This window comes from Trachurus trachurus, assembly GCF_905171665.1.
Source record: "Trachurus trachurus genome assembly, chromosome: 21".
Taxonomy (NCBI): domain Eukaryota; kingdom Metazoa; phylum Chordata; class Actinopteri; order Carangiformes; family Carangidae; genus Trachurus; species Trachurus trachurus.
The window spans coordinates 23,819,510-23,839,427 of NC_139899.1; the positions used below are offsets into that span (position 1 = coordinate 23,819,510).

Consider the following 19,918-nt stretch of genomic DNA (forward strand, 5'->3'; position numbering starts at 1 on the left):
CTGCAGCTACAACTAACGGACCTCCTGCTCCTCACAGAGGCAGAGCTTCACTCCAACTCCGGCGCTTTTCAGATGCAAAAAACTCTCCTCTGGATGAGAGATCTCTTGAGCTTTTGGGTCTTGGTTGGACTTGGACTTGTTTCCCACAGGGCGTGAGGTGTGTTGCAGGCGCGCTGCAGTTCCTGGAGAGGTGAGCCGAGGTTTTATGGTGGAATATTAACTTTTAAGTCCGCTTTAAAAGCTCAAGTGAGCGAGGTCTTTTTTACACTTGGTGCCCTCGGTTCGCAGAGCGGAGTAGCAGGAGTGGGACGGACTTGGATACGAGTCAGGAGCTGCCGATGCAGCAGTAAACATCCACAATCTCTCCAGCAAGTAAAGCAACATGGGCAAGGTAAATATATGCAAAAGTTTTTGTGGCGCACAAACTTAGTTGTTCGGGTTGTTTGAGTTGTGTTTTTGGTTGTTGGAAAGTTTTTAAAAACAATCATTTCTAATCCACCGTTTAAAAAAAGAAAAAGAAATGAAAAAACGCACCGAGTTTGGCTGGAAGAGACGCGTGGACACAAACTGGAGCTGATTTATACAAGTGTTTTTTCTTAAAGTGCAAGTGCTGCGTGGCTTAGTGTGTGAGGCACTTCTGCAGTTCTCACTAAAGCTTCACATTAAACTGGAGGCGAGATGATGCAACAGGCGCATCATGTAAAATGTGTCAGAAAAAAAAGCGGCTGCTGCAGCCGAAGAGGGGATGTTGTTGGTGCCACTGGTTTTCATCCTGATGAAACTTGGTGCAGCCAGAGGCCAGAGGGGCACAGCAAAATGTTTTCACGCGTAATTTCACCTCCAAAAATAAGAAGACACAGAGACTCTGACTCTGATTGCTCTCATCATCCCTAGAGGAAGCTATGCAGAATCTGTGCGCGCACTTCTCGTTTTGATTTGTCCACACACATGGGTTGGTGTTTTTTTTGTGACAGGAGAAAACTTCACGCTCCATTTAGCAGCTGTGATTATATCATATTATATCATATCAGAAAACGATGTTTGCTCGCAGCGTCCTTAGTGTCACTTTTTCTCCATATTTGACGGGTCGTTAGTGGAGAAACCCACTGAGGAGTGTGTTTTCCATCCAGCTCCACAGTGTAGCTGTGGAGGAGCTGCAGGCAGACACACACACACACACACACACACACACACACACACACACACACACACACACACACACACACACACACACACACACACACACACAGCTCCAAGGCAGATGTTACTGAGCCAAAGATTTGCACGAGACCGTGACTTTTGCCACTAGAGGGATGTGGGATTAGTTTAGCAGCTATTGCACAATATAAAACTAATAACAAGTAAAGATGCACAGATCCAACTTGTTTAAAGCTTCAGGTTCAGGTTCAGGTCATACACAGACCTTTTATTGTACCTGTAGGTAGATTTGTTTTGCAGTCAGATGATCAGATAATGAAATCCTTTTGAAACATATATACAAAAAACAAAAAAAACAAAACAATGATATGTAACACAAAAAACACATACCAGGTGACTATTAATATGATGATAAAAGTGCTATAAGCGCTCAAGTGCTGTTTTCTGTTGTGATCTTCAGTGAAATCATTGTTTTTCACTGACTGTAGCTCACTAGACTTGATTTTATATCGTATAATATACTGTATTATAAGCTGGGGCTGAACCTTATGTTTGAGTGGTTAAATGATTAAATGAAGAATAATTTTTATTATGACACTGTCCTGGTGTATTCTCGGTACTAATGGCAGATCTCTCTCCTTTATTTTTCAAACTTGAATCACAGATTTAAAATTTCAGCAGCAATTTGTAAAAGCAGCAAGTTTTAAAAGTGACACTACAACATTTCTCCCTAAAAGTTTGAATCTATTTCAGCATATTTTTTTCCCTCAGTGTATAATCTGGTAATTGTTGTTATTAAAAGTGTGATATACAAAAGTGGTGCACGCTAACAAATGATTGGTTTAGTTGAAGATTTTCATCTGATGGTGAACAACTGATTTTCACCTTTGACATATCTTTATGATTATCATCATCATTATTTAAAAAAAAATCTTTTTTGGAAAGTTTTCAATTCACAATCAATATTTTACAAAGTGTCAGTTGTACTACAAATAATCTTGTGCACATTTAAAACAGAAAATCACTGTACATTTGATCAGCATTTTCCAGCCAGGCTGCTCCACAGTTTTACACTTAATTATTTACTACTGAACAAGGAAGCCTCTTGTTTTAGATCACTGCAGGTTGTTTAGTAAAGCATCACATGAACTTTTTTTTAGCATTAGCATTCAGCTGTAAAATTGTTATCTGCAGAGATGTTGCAAGTTGACGGTAAACACTTGATTTTTTTTTTACTAATTAAATGCACTGTTGCAACCAGGAAACAGATGCATTGCAAGTGCAACGGATGAAAACTCATCATCTCTCTTGCATCAAGTCGCAGTTTCCTGTTTCTCTCCCAGAATTATGAGAATAGACTGAACTTTTCTTTATCACTGTGTCAGAGCATGATCATATCAGAGTGTAACCTCTATGTCTGTGTAAAGATTAACTCAAGTCTTTTATGAGTGACAGACTAACAGGAGGTTTGTATGTATCTGCTGCATTCCTGTCGTTCCACTGTAAAATAGTGATCGACTGTGGGGCAGATGGTGAAAACACCGACTGAAGCTGCAGGATTGTGTTTTTATTTGACAAAGAGAGGAGAGATAAGATGATGGACGGTGGATTTACTGTTGGAACGGCTGTTTCATTAATGTCACATGTTGTTGCTGTTGTCGCTGCTTCTAATCCAGTCAATAAATAAATAAACTTTCTTTCTTCTAGAAACTATGTGGGACCAACTACCCAACCAGCATCTGCTTCATAGTGGTGAATGAGTTCTGTGAACGCTTCTCCTACTATGGCATGAAAGGTATGAAGAAACACTCTCTGTGCAGACCATGCTGAGGTCGACTTGACCCGAGGAGCAGGAGTGTGTGTCTGTATTGACGATGCTCAGCTTGTTAAAGTGGTGAACAGGATGTGAGGCATTGACGGAGAGATGGGACAGAAGATAAAGATCTTCTCCTCACATGATCTCACTCATTCTCACATGTCTGTCACATTGCTTCAGTTGCTTTACACACACTATCACACACACAAAGAAACACAAAGTCCTGTTCTGGGGTTAAATCATATTGGTCCCAGATGAATTGCATTTCCCTCAGTAATTTGAAATTTAGTCATGAGAAATATTCAATCAGTAACAAATTATTGTAATTATCAATTTATCTCTTGAAATGATTTTATGAGTAAGTTACTGAACCTTCCTTCCTTCCTGTAAAGCGCTTGTGTAAGTGGCTGATTGAACTTTAAACAAAGGTTCAACAAATTTATGATCAAACTTATGCATGATCAGTGGATTGATTAATTGCATTGTGTGTAAAAAAAAAAACTAAAAAGAAAAAAAGATTGTGGATCGATGTTTCCTAGAGTCCAGGATCAGAAACCCAAACATATTAAATTTCCAGTGAAATTAAAATAAAAAAAACAAAGATAGACAGCATCTTCTGTGAGGAGCTGCACCCGGAAGATGTTTCATCGTTTTTCTTCTTGATAAATTACTCAAATATTGTAATTAATTGATTGAATATTCATTTCAGAATCAATACAGCAGTAAACAAGGTCATTTGACTTGTTCAGTGATTAAACGTGTGTCAACAGCAAAGAGCAGCCTCAGCTCTTTGGATTTCCTGTGAAACATCTTTACAGTTGGAAAAATGTGTCATTAGTGAAATACTCAACCCACAGTCTCCATGTACATTTGTAATAGCAATATTTCTATAAATAGATTTATTCTAGGATCATTCATGTATCCTTTTACGGACATTTCCCTAAAATCTAACCTGATTAATTTTGTATTTGGAAACATTTGAAACTCCCTTGGAAATATCTACAGACAGATGGAGGGTTTGATTGGAGAGTTTCTGGACAATATTAGTAACTGTTTTTGTTAATATTTGATGGTTTATGGTTGCACTCAGTTCAGTTCAGTTCAGTTCAGTAAACTTTATTGTCAATCACACAATGTAACTGACAGTTACACAGGGGATCGAAATTACGTTTCCCCAAACTCCAAATGTGCAATTTAAAAACATTAAAACATTAAAAAATGTCAACATCATCATACCACACATACATGACATAAAAGCACAAATATACTGACAGAGGCCTATGATGTTGTGGGGAGGTAATAAAGTGCAATATGAAAAGTGCAAAGTGCAGAGCAGCAGAAACAGGTCCATATGTTATGTATGTGTATGTTCATATGTGTATGTGTATGTCCTTGAGTGAATTGAGTAGTCTGATGGCCCATGGAAAGAAGCTGTTGCTGAGTCTGGTTGTCTTGCACCGCAGGCTGCGGTAGCGTTTGCCGGATGGTAATCAAATATTTGAATCGATTGACAGCCCTCAAATAAGGTTAAAGAGTGTAAAGATGAACTCTTCGACGTGTCTGCCCTCTTTCATAGACTTTCTGTAGCTTCAGCATTCATCAAGTTCATGTGATAAAACTTGAACACAAATAACTTCATGAATCAACAAAGTATTGAATAATAATCATTTGGCCCATATATGATGCATGATGGGATAACTGGGTGCTTTGATTCACAATCTTCAAGGACATGTGATGAGTGAGTAGTCTTTCTGATATTATCGGTCCCCTGCACTGGCTCACAGCTGACACCTGTGTGTGTGTGTGTGTGTGTGTGTGTGTGTGTGTGTGTTTCCAGCGGTGCTGACGCTCTACTTCGTCTCCTACCTTCACTGGGACAAGGACCTCTCCACCGCCGTCTACCATGCCTTCAGCAGCCTCTGCTATTTCACCCCCATACTGGGAGCTCTCATCGCTGACTCCTGGCTTGGAAAATTCAAGTGAGTCCCCCGTCTCCTTCATCCCTGAATAAAGAAAAGTAAATCTTTATTGTCCCAATGGTGTTACAGCATGGACTAAATAAACTGAACTGCACTCAAAATCAGTTCATAAGCAGGGGTTTTGTGATTTGCGCCTGTTTGCGATACGTCATGCAACCTGGGAGCTTTGTCTAAACAGCAGCAGCTCTTAGTGGAGATGAATCACTCTGACCAAACGTACACACACACACACACACACACACACACACACACACACACACACACACACACACACACACACACACACACACACACACACACACACACACACACTCTTGTATAATAACAACAGTGCAGCTCTGAGTGTACATACAGTAATCACAGTTTTTGCTCCCCACAGGACCATCATCTACCTCTCCATTGTCTATGTGATCGGCCATGTGGTCAAGTCGGTTGGAGCCATTCCCACTGTGGGAGACAGCACCATGCACATGTGAGTTAACTGCAGCCACAGTCACAATCAGACACAGTGATGTTAGAGGTGTTCGTCATGATGTGAATCAGGTTCAGTGACCCGGGGCTCAATGAATAGTCCAAAACCTAATAAGATTAAAATAGAAAAAGTGACATCAGCTAATTTCTGCATCTTAAGTGATGTATCCAATCATTTGAATCACCAGATTGTCAATTGGTTGACTTGTTTTTCACCACTAAAGTGAATAGATCACACTTGTATGAGCCATATTTGTGTGTTGCAGTGCTCTGTCCATGGTCGGTTTGATATTCATCGCCTTTGGCACCGGAGGAATCAAACCTTGTGTGGCAGCGTTCGGAGGGGACCAGTTTGACGAGGAGCATGTAAGACACCGCACGTCCTTTGCAGCTTTTATTGTTTTCATTTAATTCAATAAAAAAACACCCTTCCTGTAATTCACTCTGGAGCCAGATCAGTTTAGGTGTTTAGTTGTAGAGATTCTTCAAGTTTAAAAAAAGTAGAAATGATATTATTTCTGTATTTATTATCTGTAAAATGAACAAAACAAGGGGTTTAAATGTGAAGACTGGTTATTACAAAGAGCTTCTCAGCTTGTTTTAGGTCAGTTGTTTTGGTTTCACAGCACTTTGAGCTTTTGATGTGTTGTGGAAATTCTCTGCTGCTGGTGAAGAATGAAATAGAGGCTTCTGCTGGCCGACATGGTTTTTATTTTCTTTGCAAAGAAAGGGTCAATCAACACACGAGCGGTCAGAATGGAGAAAGATAGGGAGACGTAAACATTTATACCTGAGAAACGTCCATGAGGAGTCATCAGAAAGGGTCTTTGATCTTGTTGCCTTTTGTCACCCCTTTGTATACAGGGCTTTGTATCTTGGTGGGAAATTGAGAGGTGTAGACATCACAAATGGTTAAAACACAAAGAGACTTGACATCTTGGTGGGAAAACAGGAGATCTAGACATCACAAATGGTTAAAACACAAAGAAATTTAAATTATAATTACAGATCTCTCAGCAGCAAAGAGCAGTTTTCAAACAAGCTGTCGCACACAACCTTGTCCATCAACAGAGTTTATGAAAAAGTCTGATTATATCCAACAACTTAAATGTCAGATACACATCTCTGCTTTTCTGCCTCCTAGAGTTCAAATTGAAGAAACATTGAAGAAAACGGGTTAAAAATAGATTACACAAAAGTCCTGAGACCAGAGTTGCTTGTACAGATTCACAACTTTTACAATATTAATTCAAAACCATTATGAAATCTTCATTCGAACTTAAATGTTAAAAATAAAATAGAGCATTTTCCAAAAATCTTGTTTGTTCCCTTCAGGGCAGTGAGAGACAGAAATTCTTCTCCATTTTCTACATGTCAATCAACGCTGGGAGTCTCCTGTCCACTGTGATCACACCCATTCTGAGAAGTGAGCGTATAAAGTCTTGATATTGATGATATTGAGGTCCATTCACCATAAGCTGGTGCCGCTAACGCTGCTAATTTGCACCTGCAGGTGATGTGCAGTGTTTCGGCGATGACTGCTACGCTCTGGCCTTCGGTGTTCCTGCAGCTCTGATGGTCGTGGCTTTATGTGAGTCTTCATCCACCTGCAACATCCAATCACATGTCATCGGCATAGAGGGGAACGTTTGGACAGTCACTGACTATATTACACTGTATCCGCTGTCTTTAACTCATGCAAAGTGCTGCTGTTTGTATGATACACAAACAAACAGGCTCAATCACATAACTCTGATGCTCTTATCCTTCCATTTGCATTGATTTTAAAAGGTTATTAGTGATTTTTAAAGCTTTATCCGTTTCCCAATTGACTAAGGGTGACCAGCTCTACTACTCTGAAACTCCCTCCCAACCCAAATCAGACACTGTAACTCGGTAACTACCTTGGGTAGTGTCTGAATTGTGTTTTTTCTATTTTTATTGTTTTATCCCTGTCATTGTTTTTATCTATTGCTGTCACAACCTTTGACTTAATGCTGATTTGAGATTTTTATGCTGCCCTATACACTTTTATGATGCTCACTTAAATTTTTCCTTTCTCTTATCTCAGTTTTTATTTTTCTTGTGAAGCAATTTGTAACTTTGTTTTGTGTTGAGAAAAGTGCTATATAAATATAAGTTATCTCTTATTATTATACCACTCAAATGGGTTTTCCCATCAGCCTAAGCTGTACTTTGTGTTTTGCCGAGGAGTGGCTTTAGGGCTTGCATCAACAACAAACATTTTTTGTTAAACTACCTCACATCATCTCATAAAATATCAGTGATAACACAACATCCTCAGCCAGAATATTACACCATTAAGTAAAATAGACAACACATTGGCGGCCAATGGTGGATTTATGTTGAGTGCTCGCAAAAAAAAGTCATGAAAGTCAAATTTGCACAATTGGTTTCTTTTGCTTATTTGCGCATCACATCGATGACATCATATAGATGTATTAGTATCAGCTGATGATGTCTGGTCATTGATTATATTGGTGCTTTCCCATCGGTGTCAAGGAATGAATCAGTTTCACTGGTTTAACTACTGTAGTTACTGTGAATGAATACAAGCTGTGTGTGGATGAGAAATGCAAATCTGCTTTTATTTTTCCATCAATGTCTAACTAAGCTGTCACGTTTCAGAGTCTAAGAAGAGCTGAGTTCAGGTTGCGATCTGCATGTTTGAGAACATGTTTATATAGGATGGAGTCCGGCTTTTTGACAGGCCGGGCTTCCTGTTGATTAAAGCCCCTCGGCATACGTCCTGACAGTCGGTTGTCTCTGCCTCCGAAATCCCCCCGTCACCCTTGATCCTTGTGTGATTCATGCTCGGCCTGCTCGCTCGCTGTGAAAACAAACAGTGCTTTTACTACTGGAGAGGCAGAGAGCGCATATCACAGCAACAAGGGTGTGTGAGTGAGAGAGGGGCTTCAGGGTTAGAGGCCTGGCGTGTGTTTACAGCGTGTTACAATCTGTTAACCGTTTCTCAAGCTGCTGGAAAATTGGCAAAAAACTTCCTTAGAAGGCAAAGTACAGCCAGATTCTGCTCTTTTTGTCTTCACTGTACCTAATCTTAATCTGTGGATTTATTACTACTTGCTGCTGTGATATCAGGCAAATTGAGACATTGTTTGCGCAACAGCTGAGCCATTTCCAACATAAATAGCTTTCCTCCCCAGTCTAACTCTTCATCCATCTCGTGCAGTCGTGTTCATAGCCGGCAGCGGGCTGTACAAGAGGAACCCTCCCCAGGGAAACATCCTGTTGGAAGTCTGCAATTGCATTGGAGTGAGTTATCTCCTGTATCACATGATTTACTAACGTGTTTACAATGAGAAATGATTTTGTGCTGTAATAATGGCATGCATTTTAAATACCGTTCCTGCTTCTGCTTCTTCCTGCGGGGTCTGTTTTCATTTCTGGTATTTGCTCTGGTCTCCAGTTCGCCATCAAAAACCGCTGGAGGAGGTCAAAGTATGAGCCCCAGAGGAAGCACTGGTTGGACTGGGCCGAGGACAACTACTCGGTATGAACTTTAACAAGAATTGCTTTGAAAAAAGGTAAAAAAAGAGAGCATCTGCTGCATTTTTGTTTTCAGTGGATCAATAATCCGTCCGGTGTGTTAACAGAAACGTCTGATCCAGGAGATTAAGATGGTGCTGCGGGTCTTGGTGCTCTACATCCCACTGCCGATGTTCTGGGCTCTGTTCGATCAGCAGGTACGTGAAGACGACTCATGAACTCATCTTTTTTTTTAACTCGCCATGGTTCAAACACTGTGTGCTGATGGTCCAGGCTCAAATATCTCAACAACAATAACAACACACCTATCAATCAACCTACAAAACTATCCATTAATTCATTGGCTGAATAGGGTGAGGGAGGGGTACACCCTGGACAGGTGGCCTTACCACTGCACCACTGTGCAAAACTAATGAAAAAAAGTAATGATCTTATTAGAAACACGAGTTTAAGTTTTTGTAGTAGGAAAGTAGAGTAATTTTTTTGACTCTGTCTTGACAATCACATTTAGCACGAATAAAAATATTGATGGAAGTGAGATGAACAGATGGAGAACTTAAATAAAACTGATGCTGACCAAGTTTTCCTCTTGGGACATAATTTGCAGCTGCAAAAAGGTAATACATCGCAATGTATCAAATTGCAATACTCACAAAAATGTTTGAAACTGCTGAATCAGGATATCAACTATTGTGTTTATATTGCATTGTGGAGCCTCGGGTGTTTCCCATCTCAAGAAACAACCTTTAAATTGCTGAAGTTTGGAAAAGCTGGTGGACAGATTTATGTACCTGCAGGTTGTTTCCTGCCTTTGTGCTAAAGTAAGATAACAAGCTGCTGGCTGACATGAGATAAAACACATTTATTTTATAAACAAAGTGCTAAAATCAATGTATTAATTCTATCACTTTTCACCAGAGCAGTTTATGCCTCTGATGCTATAACCATATAGAAATTGTAGATGGGACTTGATGTAGTTGTTCTAAGCGTATTGTATGTCCTTGTAGGAAATGTTTAACTACCATGTAAAAGGGATTTAGGGTTAGATCAAGCTCTGGTCGGTCGTACATACGTGTCAGGTTGTCTCAGCCAGCACAAGGTCAAGGTCTGGTGTCATCTCTCTGATTCAATCCCATAAGTATCTGTTATCACCTTCTGGCCGGCATTCAACACAAATATAATTATGGAGAACCTCAAAGCCACAAGCATGGTTCCTGAATTTCATTCTTCCTGAGTTCATTTTTCATTTAAAATGACAGATTAAATTAAACAAATCAAACAAACCCACATCTTCCTTTAGGAAAACAAACACGGTCAGTCGGTTCATGATGTTTAAACTCACTCACAAACTGTTGCCTGAAAATACGTTCACAATCAATTCCACAATCCGTGTGGTTCTGTGTTGCAGGGTTCCCGTTGGACGCTTCAGGCCACCAGGATGAACATGGCTTTTGTAAGAGTTTCCTCCCTTGAAACAACACTCGTCAAAATTTCACAAAATGATTGTCTGATAACATCTTTTTATCATCGCACTTTGATATCAGATAGTAAAACGGATGGATCCTCCCTCTGTCACAATTTGTCACTTTATTTCAGTAAATGCTTCCTTTTTACAGCCTCGATAAATCACGCACTCATCAGGTTTGGAGTTAAAGTTTAAGTGACTGGTTAGATGAAATCTTGTTCTTTTATTACAGGGAGATTCCTTCAATATTAAACCGGACCAGATACAGGTAGGTGCAGCTGCTCACGTTTGTGTCCATATAACCAACAGTACATGATAAAAATGTCCCAAAACAACACGTGGGATTTAACACCCAGCTCCTCTCTGACAAAAACTTGATTTAAACTCTTCATTGAAGCTTCATGATGAGGTTCAAAGTTCATCCTCCATCTTGAAAAGTGATTTTAAGAGCTGTTTTGTTGCTTTTAATGATAGAATTTCAAAACGGTAAGATATCACTTAATTGAAAGTGTGTATCTCAATATCTTCTGAGCATATTTTTTATTACTTAAAAAACCCAGAGTGCAAATCTACAGTGATAATTAATTGATATTAATATATATACAGTATATTTGTCTCTTAGGGGAAGTTCACATGTCCCATCATATCTCACAGAAAACAAAGAGGTCATGATGAAGTGTGAATTTACTTAAACTCTCATACTTTGATTGGTTCACCTGTTTTGTTTGCACTTTGTTTGCACTCGGTAAATATTGTGGCAGTGATTCATTTTCCTGGAATGTAGAATTAAAGAAAACATGAAAGCTCAGCACAAAAGTGAACAAAATATAGACTGAAAATCCAACAGTGTTCTCAACCAAGCTGTGCATTTTTTTTTTTTTTTGCAAATGCTAAAGGAAAAATAACACACAAGATGACAGAGACTGTTTCAAAAGATTAGAAGAAAAGTTGAGTTGGAGCTTAAACTAACATCCACATCAGCCATGTTTATACACACTCCAAAATGAATTGGACAAGTTCAAATAGACAAAGCACCATGTGTTATTGTTGGTGTCAGTGTCAGTAGACGTCCTCCACTCACAAACTCTCTCTGCAGCCCTCTTTGCCTTTTCTGTAGGTTAGTATTGGAGGGATTTGACAAAAAGGAAAGAGTCCAGTTGTGTTAGTGTGGATGTAAACACAAGTCAAAGTCAAAGCTGTTGTCTCATAGTCGTTGTTTCACAAGATTTTGCTCTAGGATTTGATCATATTTTTGCTTTTAGATGTTTAATTACAGAAACCCATGAACAAAATAGTGATACATTCTGTCATTGTGTTACTTAAAGATGTAATTATAGTAAAATATTTCCTGTGGACCCTCAGGAACCCCCTCAGATTTACTGCGCTACAGAACAACACAATAATGTGTCACTGTCCAGATACTGCTGTATTATATATAACTGAGTTTTATTCAAAATGAGAAACCTGATATTGAACCATGTATTTTTTTTGTATTCATGTTCTTGCTATCAACAACATTCATATCAGTACATCTCCCATAATGCACTAGCGATGACTGATGTTTGATTCGATGAGTCAGTTTGCTGTCACTTATACAGCTGTTTATCACGACCATCTCTTTACTGCTCATATCAAATTAGAGCCTGAGTTAGTCGCTCTATTGTTGTGTAACTTCAGCCTTTATGATTTTATGAGTTTTCCTGAGCTTTTTATGGCGTCGTTTAACTGCGAGTTTTCTCCCCCCACCTCTTTCCCTGGTGTTTTAGATGCTGAACGCTCTGCTGATTCTCCTCTTCGTGCCCATCTTTGACCTCATCATATATCCGCTGGTCGGCCTCTGCAGAATCAAAATCACGTGAGTGGTTTGTATTCTCGTTGTTTTGGATACGTCCACCTTTTATTGCAGACATGAGCGTTTAAGAAGCCTCTTAAAACTGGGAAATGATCCATGTGACCTTTCATTTAAACGCTTCACGTACACAAACATATTGTACATTTACTATTGTAAATCCATTGAGCGGCTGATTCATGAATTACCGAGCACTCAACACTTTATTATCTAGTGACCGTCACAGTTTATTGGAGATAGAGTCAATGGATCAGTTTTTATTTCTCAGGAAAAAGGAACTTAAATGTGGTTTCAGAATCACAAATAGAGTTTTTTTTAAAATATATAATTCATGTTTTTTATAGAATAGCTCAGGCTGTAAAGGAAACATTGGCAACAGATGGCATTAAGTCAAAACAAGTGATGAGGTGGAGTCTTATCAGGCAGATCAGTGAGGACACTGATGTGGAAATCACTCCTCTGATTTATAAAGTGATAAAGCCTGACTCTCCAAACAAGAGCAAACATCCACACTGGACCTGTAGTCATGGAGGGGATATAAGAGTGTTGACTCTCTCTCTCTCTCTCTGCTCTCAGGCCTCTGAGGAAAATGGCCATGGGGATGATTTTTGCAGCGCTGGCCTTCTGTGCAGCCACGGTGGTGGAGCTCAACGTCGTGGTGCGTATCAGCAGCAACTGTGAAATGAAAAGAGACTTTCACCGAACAGTCTTTCTCACTCACACACATTTTTCCTTTAAGCTCATTAGTCTTTATTTGTTTTTTGCTTAAATATATCAACAACTACTTAAAAAAAAAAAAATCATTATCATCATCATATTTCAGTCCAACAAATAATATCAGTCAAATGTTCAATAACAGCTCAGGCATATGTCTTTTTAGGCAGTCGGTGTTGTTTCCATGTACAGAAATGTGTGGTGTCCCTCATTATAGAGCCCAGACCACATGACATGTACTGTAATGTTAGAATTCAGATAAAAATAGTAAAACAAGAGGAAAAATGGAATAATAATTTTGTTTTCACACACATTCCTCTTTTTATTCTTATTATAAAGGTTAATTGTGGTTTAATTTTCACTGTGATATGTTAAGAAGAGATGTATCAATAAAGTTTTGAGAAGATGTACACTTCATCTATCAGGTAAAAATCACATTGTCACAATCATTTCATGAGAGGAGGTAAAAAATATTTTATTCCAACTTTATGGGCAACAGTGTACATATAAGAAAAACACTAAATATATAGGCAACAACACAAATGTATTCACCCATAAAACACTGAAAAATAAAATGCATTAGCATCTGCACATCTTGACAACTATGCATACTTTACAAATTCATGAATATATTTTGAGTTTTCCTTTATTTCTTCTATTTAAATCCCACTGTAATATTTCAATGTATCAAATAAGTGGGAGCTCTGTGAACCATAAAAATGATATATAAGTCTTTGTGGTATAATAATATTAGAGTGATTTCTCATTTCCAGACTTTGCTGTGTGTTACTCATCAGTATGCTGCTCTAATTTCCTTTTTCTATCTGCTAGAAAACGGTTGTGAATCCTGCACCTCAGGGGAACTGTCTCCTGCAGGTGTTTAACCTGGAGAGAGGTAACGTCAGCGTGAAGATCCCCGACAGCGACCTGTTTGTAGAGCCGATCCCGTACCTTCAGGTAATCATACAGACAGGTGAAGGGGGGAAACAGTCTTTCTATCAGTGTGGACTCAGAGTGGTAAAAAATATCTCAGTGTGACCGGTGTGCCTTTTTTTTTTTTTTTTTTTTTTTTTTTTTACAAAATTCATATGTATCTATCTCCACTTTTCTGTTTTCTTCTGAACTGCAAACACAAGTCTAGACTCTGAATTTACCTGTGTCGGAGAATGTGAGAGTGTGTTTGTCTTGTGGGTGTGTGCAGGGTTCGTCACCGTCTCTATTCAATAATATGAACTTTATTTAACCACTGAGACGAACCATGTGTTGCCGAGACAGTCACAGGACATTGAACAGAGGCTGCAAGATACATTAGTGCATATTTGTCATATTAAATAAGAAGATGTACATTAAAAAGCTCCCGGTGTGTTAAAACATACACACACAGAAAAAAAAGCACTGCAATTAAGGAAGTACATAAAAGCCTGTTGGCTCATGGTGAATGTGCAGTCTGTGTTTGTCTTTAGCAAAAACCCTTGAGACATTTTAAACGTGTTTTGTCTGTCTTAACAGTTTGCATTTACATTTTAATGAACGCACTCAGCTCAAGTTGTTTACCAGCTACTGTCAGAGCCTCTAGCTGTCTTATGGGAACATTTCCTCTTCTGCAACTTCATTTTAGGAAATATCTAAAAATGACTTCTATGGCTCTGTTTTCTAAACAATACCAATACATTTGTCTGTAATCTCTCTTTTTTTAGAGATCATATAACAGTAAAGCCTTTTAATGAACCTGGACATTGATTTCCTCTCTGTGTCAGGACCCTCCCCAATATGAAACACTTCCACTGGGGGCATCCAGCAAGCAACTGAACATCCAAGTCACTCACAATGGAAAAACTGTAGCGTGTAACCAGACGTTTGAACAAGAGACGACCTACAGTCTCATCCTCTACCCCGGAGATACTGGAACCCAGTGTGAACTTGTGAGTGTCTTTGAAAAATGGCTCCAAATCATCAATCCACGTGTTGCATCTATTTGGTTGAGATTCAATTCGGTTTGATTTGGCAGCCTTTAATGGGAATTGCTATTATTAATAATATTAAACCATCTGAGCAATGAGTTGCATGTTTGTGACCGAGCAAGAACTGCAATTTTGAAATTCAAAGAAGTTCATAAATATTGATAATAAGAGAACAGGAGCTGAAATGAGTGTGTGTTTTATTCATCATCCAGGTGACAGACTACATAATGAAAAACACAGATGGAAATCCTCTACTGAGGTAAAATATTTAATATTTTAAAGTCATGATGAAAAGTTTTCCTGTAGGTCAACCTGACCAACGTGATCACAGTCAGATTGATCATGATTTCTTATAACTAAAAATTCCACAGGTTCCTCAACACACAGCCAGAAACACTGAATCTAACAGTGGGAGATGTGCCTTTCCACCTGACCCCTGGTTACAGCATGAGTCCCAACGAGACTGTGGAGCGGGGAAAGTGAGTCCGACTAGAAGCTGCTCAGTTTGTCTGCATGATGGTTTAAGGCTCATGAGAGAAACTGTCAACTCAACTTTACATTATGTGCACCTGTATTCTTGTAGCACCTTTATTTATTGATTGATTTAATCCAGACTCAACAGTGGATGCCGTCTCACCACTGTGTAGTGTACATAACATATTACACTTATCACTTGCACATAGTACTCTTTACTCCATAGTCAGGTATACATACCATTACTTTTTCTTATTTTATTTTTCAATCTGTTTCTATTTTGTTTCTTTCTCTATTTTTTGTTATATGTTATCTGTACTGCTGTAATACAGCAATTTCCTAGCCTGGGACCAGTAAAGTATATCCTTAATCTTCAAGTGGAAACATCAGGGGTTCAGGAATCTATTTAATTTCCTAACAACAAATGAATCAAACTAGTACATGCATGTCACTGAGGTTGTTAGTGTTGATGAACTTGCAGATGCTACCTGACTCTGCTGCTGTTTCATCAATACAAATGTCAGAGTAATTTTGAATGAGACAGGTGTCCTTAATTATAGAACATAAACAAGACTTTTACTTTAAAAAGTACAGGTGCCAGCAGTAACATTACAGCACGTAAAGTAAAACCCTAATCAGCCTCAGTTAAATAATTTCTATATGTGCTTCTGCTCAAATCATGTGTTTCTGTTCCTTTCTAATTGCTGCCGTCCTGTAGATACCCAGATGTCCACTGCAGCCCACAGACAGAGAAGTGCTCCAGTCTTGATCTGGGCCTGCTGGACTTTGGAGCCTCCTACACCGTCATCCTCACCGAGGTCAGGATCGAGTCACATGCACAACATTTTATACAAAGATTTTTTTTTTTTTTTGAAAAGTGGTCTCTCAGGATGACACCATCTGTGTGATTTGGCAGGAATCGGGTAAAATTGCGACGCACGTGCAGGAGGATGTAAAAGCCAACAACGTGCAGATCGCCTGGCAGGTCCCCCAGTACGTCCTCATAACAATTGGAGAGGTCATGTTCTCCATAACAGGCCTGGAGTTCTCCTACTCTCAGGTTTGTCGTTAGGCTTCATCTTGAAATGTGCTGATGATGACTTCATTGTCTTCGCTCTGCTGCTTGTGAAAATCAATATCACTCTCTGGAGCTCTGATAGCATGTCTGTATGTTTCCTGTCCTGGATCAGTGCTGCTGGGCAAAGCTTTTTTTTTTATATATATATATATACTGTATATATATATAATAAATTCCAGCAGCAACCCAATGTCTCAGCAAAGAGGTTTCAAAACATCAATAAAATGACTGTTTAAAACTCACTGAGCATACAAATGGACAGAAGAGGACAGCAGCATGTCTATAAAGTTTCTATGGGCATTTTAGTACTTGTCTTTGGAAAGGAGTCCATTATAAAAAAATCTGAAATCCTGACTAAATGTGAGTGTGACATGACTGAGATTTAACCCTTTTTCCAGAAGGTAAATATATAAAAAATATTGAAATCACTCAAGTTGAATGAATATGTATCATTTTCACAAAAAAAAAAAACTTGTTCTAGGCTTAAATTCTGAGCTTAAACTTAAATAACTTGTTTATTTGTCAAAAATAAGTTACCTAATAAGAAATATTTTCTGTCACATTTAGGACACAGTATTTCCACTTAATTGATTTTGTAAGTGTACAACAAGTTTACCTGACCTGATATCTTGACTCTTGACTAACACTGACTCCATGTTCCCTCCAGGCTCCAGCCAACATGAAGTCCGTCCTGCAGGCGGGCTGGCTGCTCACTGTCGCATTTGGGAACGTGATCGTGCTGATTGTGGCAGAGGGCGCAGGACTGGAGCAGGTAATGACTTCATCGGGTTTGGTGGGGAAACATTAAACCCTTCAAAAAAAACAACAACAACAACAAAAAACAAAAGGAAAAGTACAGAATAAAGGAGGGTAGATATCTTCAGACCACAAGCAACTGACCTTTGGTATGAAATATTACGACTTGTCAAACAGTAACTGTGTCAGTTACTCTAAAACGAAGTCTAATTTCTCACATTTCTCCAGTGGTATACAGCTTTCTTCTGGACATTCACTACATTGTAAAACTGCATATGATTTGATTAAATGTGTTGGCTCTGGAAATACTTCCTAAATTTTCTAAATGCCAATATTAAATAGCTACAGCAAATAAACTGTATAAATAAAAAAAAACTGTATTTATATCCTTCTAAGGGGAATTGAGATTTTTTCTTTAATTGCCCTTTTAATTTAAAATGCTTACAGGAAGTGTTGAGTTTATATTGTTAGATAGTTTATTGTCCCTTTTGGGAAATTCATTATCACAGATTCTGTACACATACATGTATGTATGAAGCACCCTACATACAATGACAACGACAGTGACACTGGACAACATTCAAAAACACATATCATTCACTTTAACAATTACAGATTAACAGACCATAGCAATTGGTTTTCATTCACATAATGTTGAATACTGTTTTGGTACTGTGATGGCTGAAGGTATGAGACTGTTTTTAAACTGTGCAGTTCTATATCTAATGTGTTAATGCTGTATTAGACAAAATAAAAGATGTTATAGACTTCCCCCCTGAGAGATCATCTACAAGTAAATATAGCTGAACACAGTCTTTTTCTTTAATTTGTAAATTTGGTGATTTTATCTGACGACATTGTGATTATAAAACCAGAATTTGACAATAGCCAGATATTAGATGTTGGCCTAGTCTTGTTTTTTCTTTTCAGTGTTATTTTGTGTTACAACTCTCACCTTTTTCCTATGCAAACTCTCTTTGTGGTCGCAGTGGAAAGAGTTCCTGCTGTTCGCCGGCCTGCTGTTGTGCGTCTGCATCATCTTCTCCATCATGTCCTGCTTCTACACTTACGTCGACCCCGATGAGCTGGACAAGACTCATGCGGAGAGTTCAGGGAAGGAGGAGGACGACGACATGAAGAAAAAATCTAATGATGGGATGCAAATGAACAAAAGGGGGAAGAGCACCAGATTGTAATTAATTACACCACCAACACCGCCGTCACTGTAGCTGATTCACTTTGGCTACACAGGGTGAAGTACTGGATCGGTTAGAGACGTGTCCTATGACGGTACTGTTTTTTTTTTTTTTTTCATGTTTTTGTTTCAAGGTACTGTTTGTTAAAAAAAAATGAAGCACTGAGATGTGATTATTGGACCTTTTTTTGTGTCTGGAAGTCCAGTATTTGTTTACGACGTCATTTTGTGTTTTTCTCTAAAACCATCAGCACCCCAGTCGCTTCAAGATTCATGAATGCAGAGCACAGGAATTAATTTCCTATAAAAAACTGAATATGTGACATAGTGTTCAAGACAGGCACAATATTGTGCGACTTCCCACAGCATGATCAAGTGTTATTACAAATGAATGTCAGATGTTATTATTCTGTTTATTATATCTGCTGCATATTAACTGCATGTCAATGTGTTTATTTGCTGTAACGCTGAATAATATAAGAGGAGACCATCATCGTGTATGAGCTCACACCAGCTGCGACACCACCATCACTGATTCATTCATTGATCTTAACTACACATCTGTAACGTTTTGTGATCTTTCATGGTTGATAAGCTACAGCACCAACTGCCAAACACACACAAACACACAAACACACACACACACACACACACACAGAAAACACCAGCCACATGTTCGTTATTACAACCTATACTGTCTGGCAGCACAAGCTGGAGAAGTGGTTAAGTTTACATTGTGTACCTATAACAAAAATATTAAAGGACAATAGTTATTAGTGGTTTTTCACATTATAAGCCAATATTTAAAAATTCAGCTTATGTAGCAATTTGCCATAGCACACCATGCATTTTTTTCTATTGCGATTTAGTCTGTTGGTCTGTCAGTAACGTGTAGGGATTGGTATAAAAAAGAAAATCCAAAAGTTACATCAATACATCACCAACCAAGAAACACAGTGCCTACGGTTTTTGAGACAGCCATACAGTAGTTTAAAAAATAGTAACAGAAAGTTTCATGTCTTTGAAAGTTGAATTGAAACTAGTCATTGCCCTGCAGGTGGAAAACCATAAAAAAATAGAAAATATTCAGTATTATATATTTTTTTCAATAATGACAGGTATAAAATGCATAACTTTTTCACAGAATACATTGTTTTTTACAAGTCACAGTAAGAAAAGGGGTTGGTATAAATAAAACAACCAGATGCTCCAGTTTCAGGGTCCTGGTGTTGTTTATGCAGGTTTCACTGTGACACTGACATTACTTCACTGAGACACTTGAATACATTCTTAACGTTCGTGACACCTTGGTTTCTTTTCAGCTTTTCCCACTATGGGAAATCAAATATGTAAATTATGCTGCTGCCTATGAACGTCTGTAAATACATCGTTGTGATGCTGCAACTTCTTTTTTTTTTTCTGTGCTGCTGGAAATTTTAAATGAAGATTAAAATGTGCGTCCTTGTTCTTTTTT

At 38.5% G+C, this 19,918-nt stretch overlaps 1 protein-coding gene across 1 annotated transcript; it reads left to right on the plus strand.

Annotated features, from left to right (window-relative positions):
* The first annotated feature begins 95 nt into the window (after window positions 1–95).
* On the plus strand, window positions 96–19,915 carry slc15a2 (solute carrier family 15 member 2). Its single transcript, XM_083997335.1, has 23 exons — window positions 96–190; window positions 289–391; window positions 2,866–2,953; window positions 4,812–4,953; window positions 5,333–5,425; window positions 5,691–5,790; window positions 6,760–6,850; window positions 6,938–7,015; window positions 8,636–8,718; window positions 8,873–8,956; window positions 9,060–9,149; window positions 10,361–10,405; window positions 10,650–10,685; window positions 12,184–12,272; window positions 12,843–12,924; window positions 13,812–13,937; window positions 14,738–14,902; window positions 15,154–15,200; window positions 15,313–15,420; window positions 16,134–16,233; window positions 16,332–16,475; window positions 17,161–17,265; window positions 18,239–19,915. Exons 2-23 carry the CDS (start codon window positions 383–385, stop codon window positions 18,443–18,445), a joined length of 2,112 nt encoding a protein of 703 aa, XP_083853461.1. The 5' UTR covers window positions 96–190; window positions 289–382; the 3' UTR covers window positions 18,446–19,915.
* Window positions 19,916–19,918: the final 3 nt, after the last annotated feature.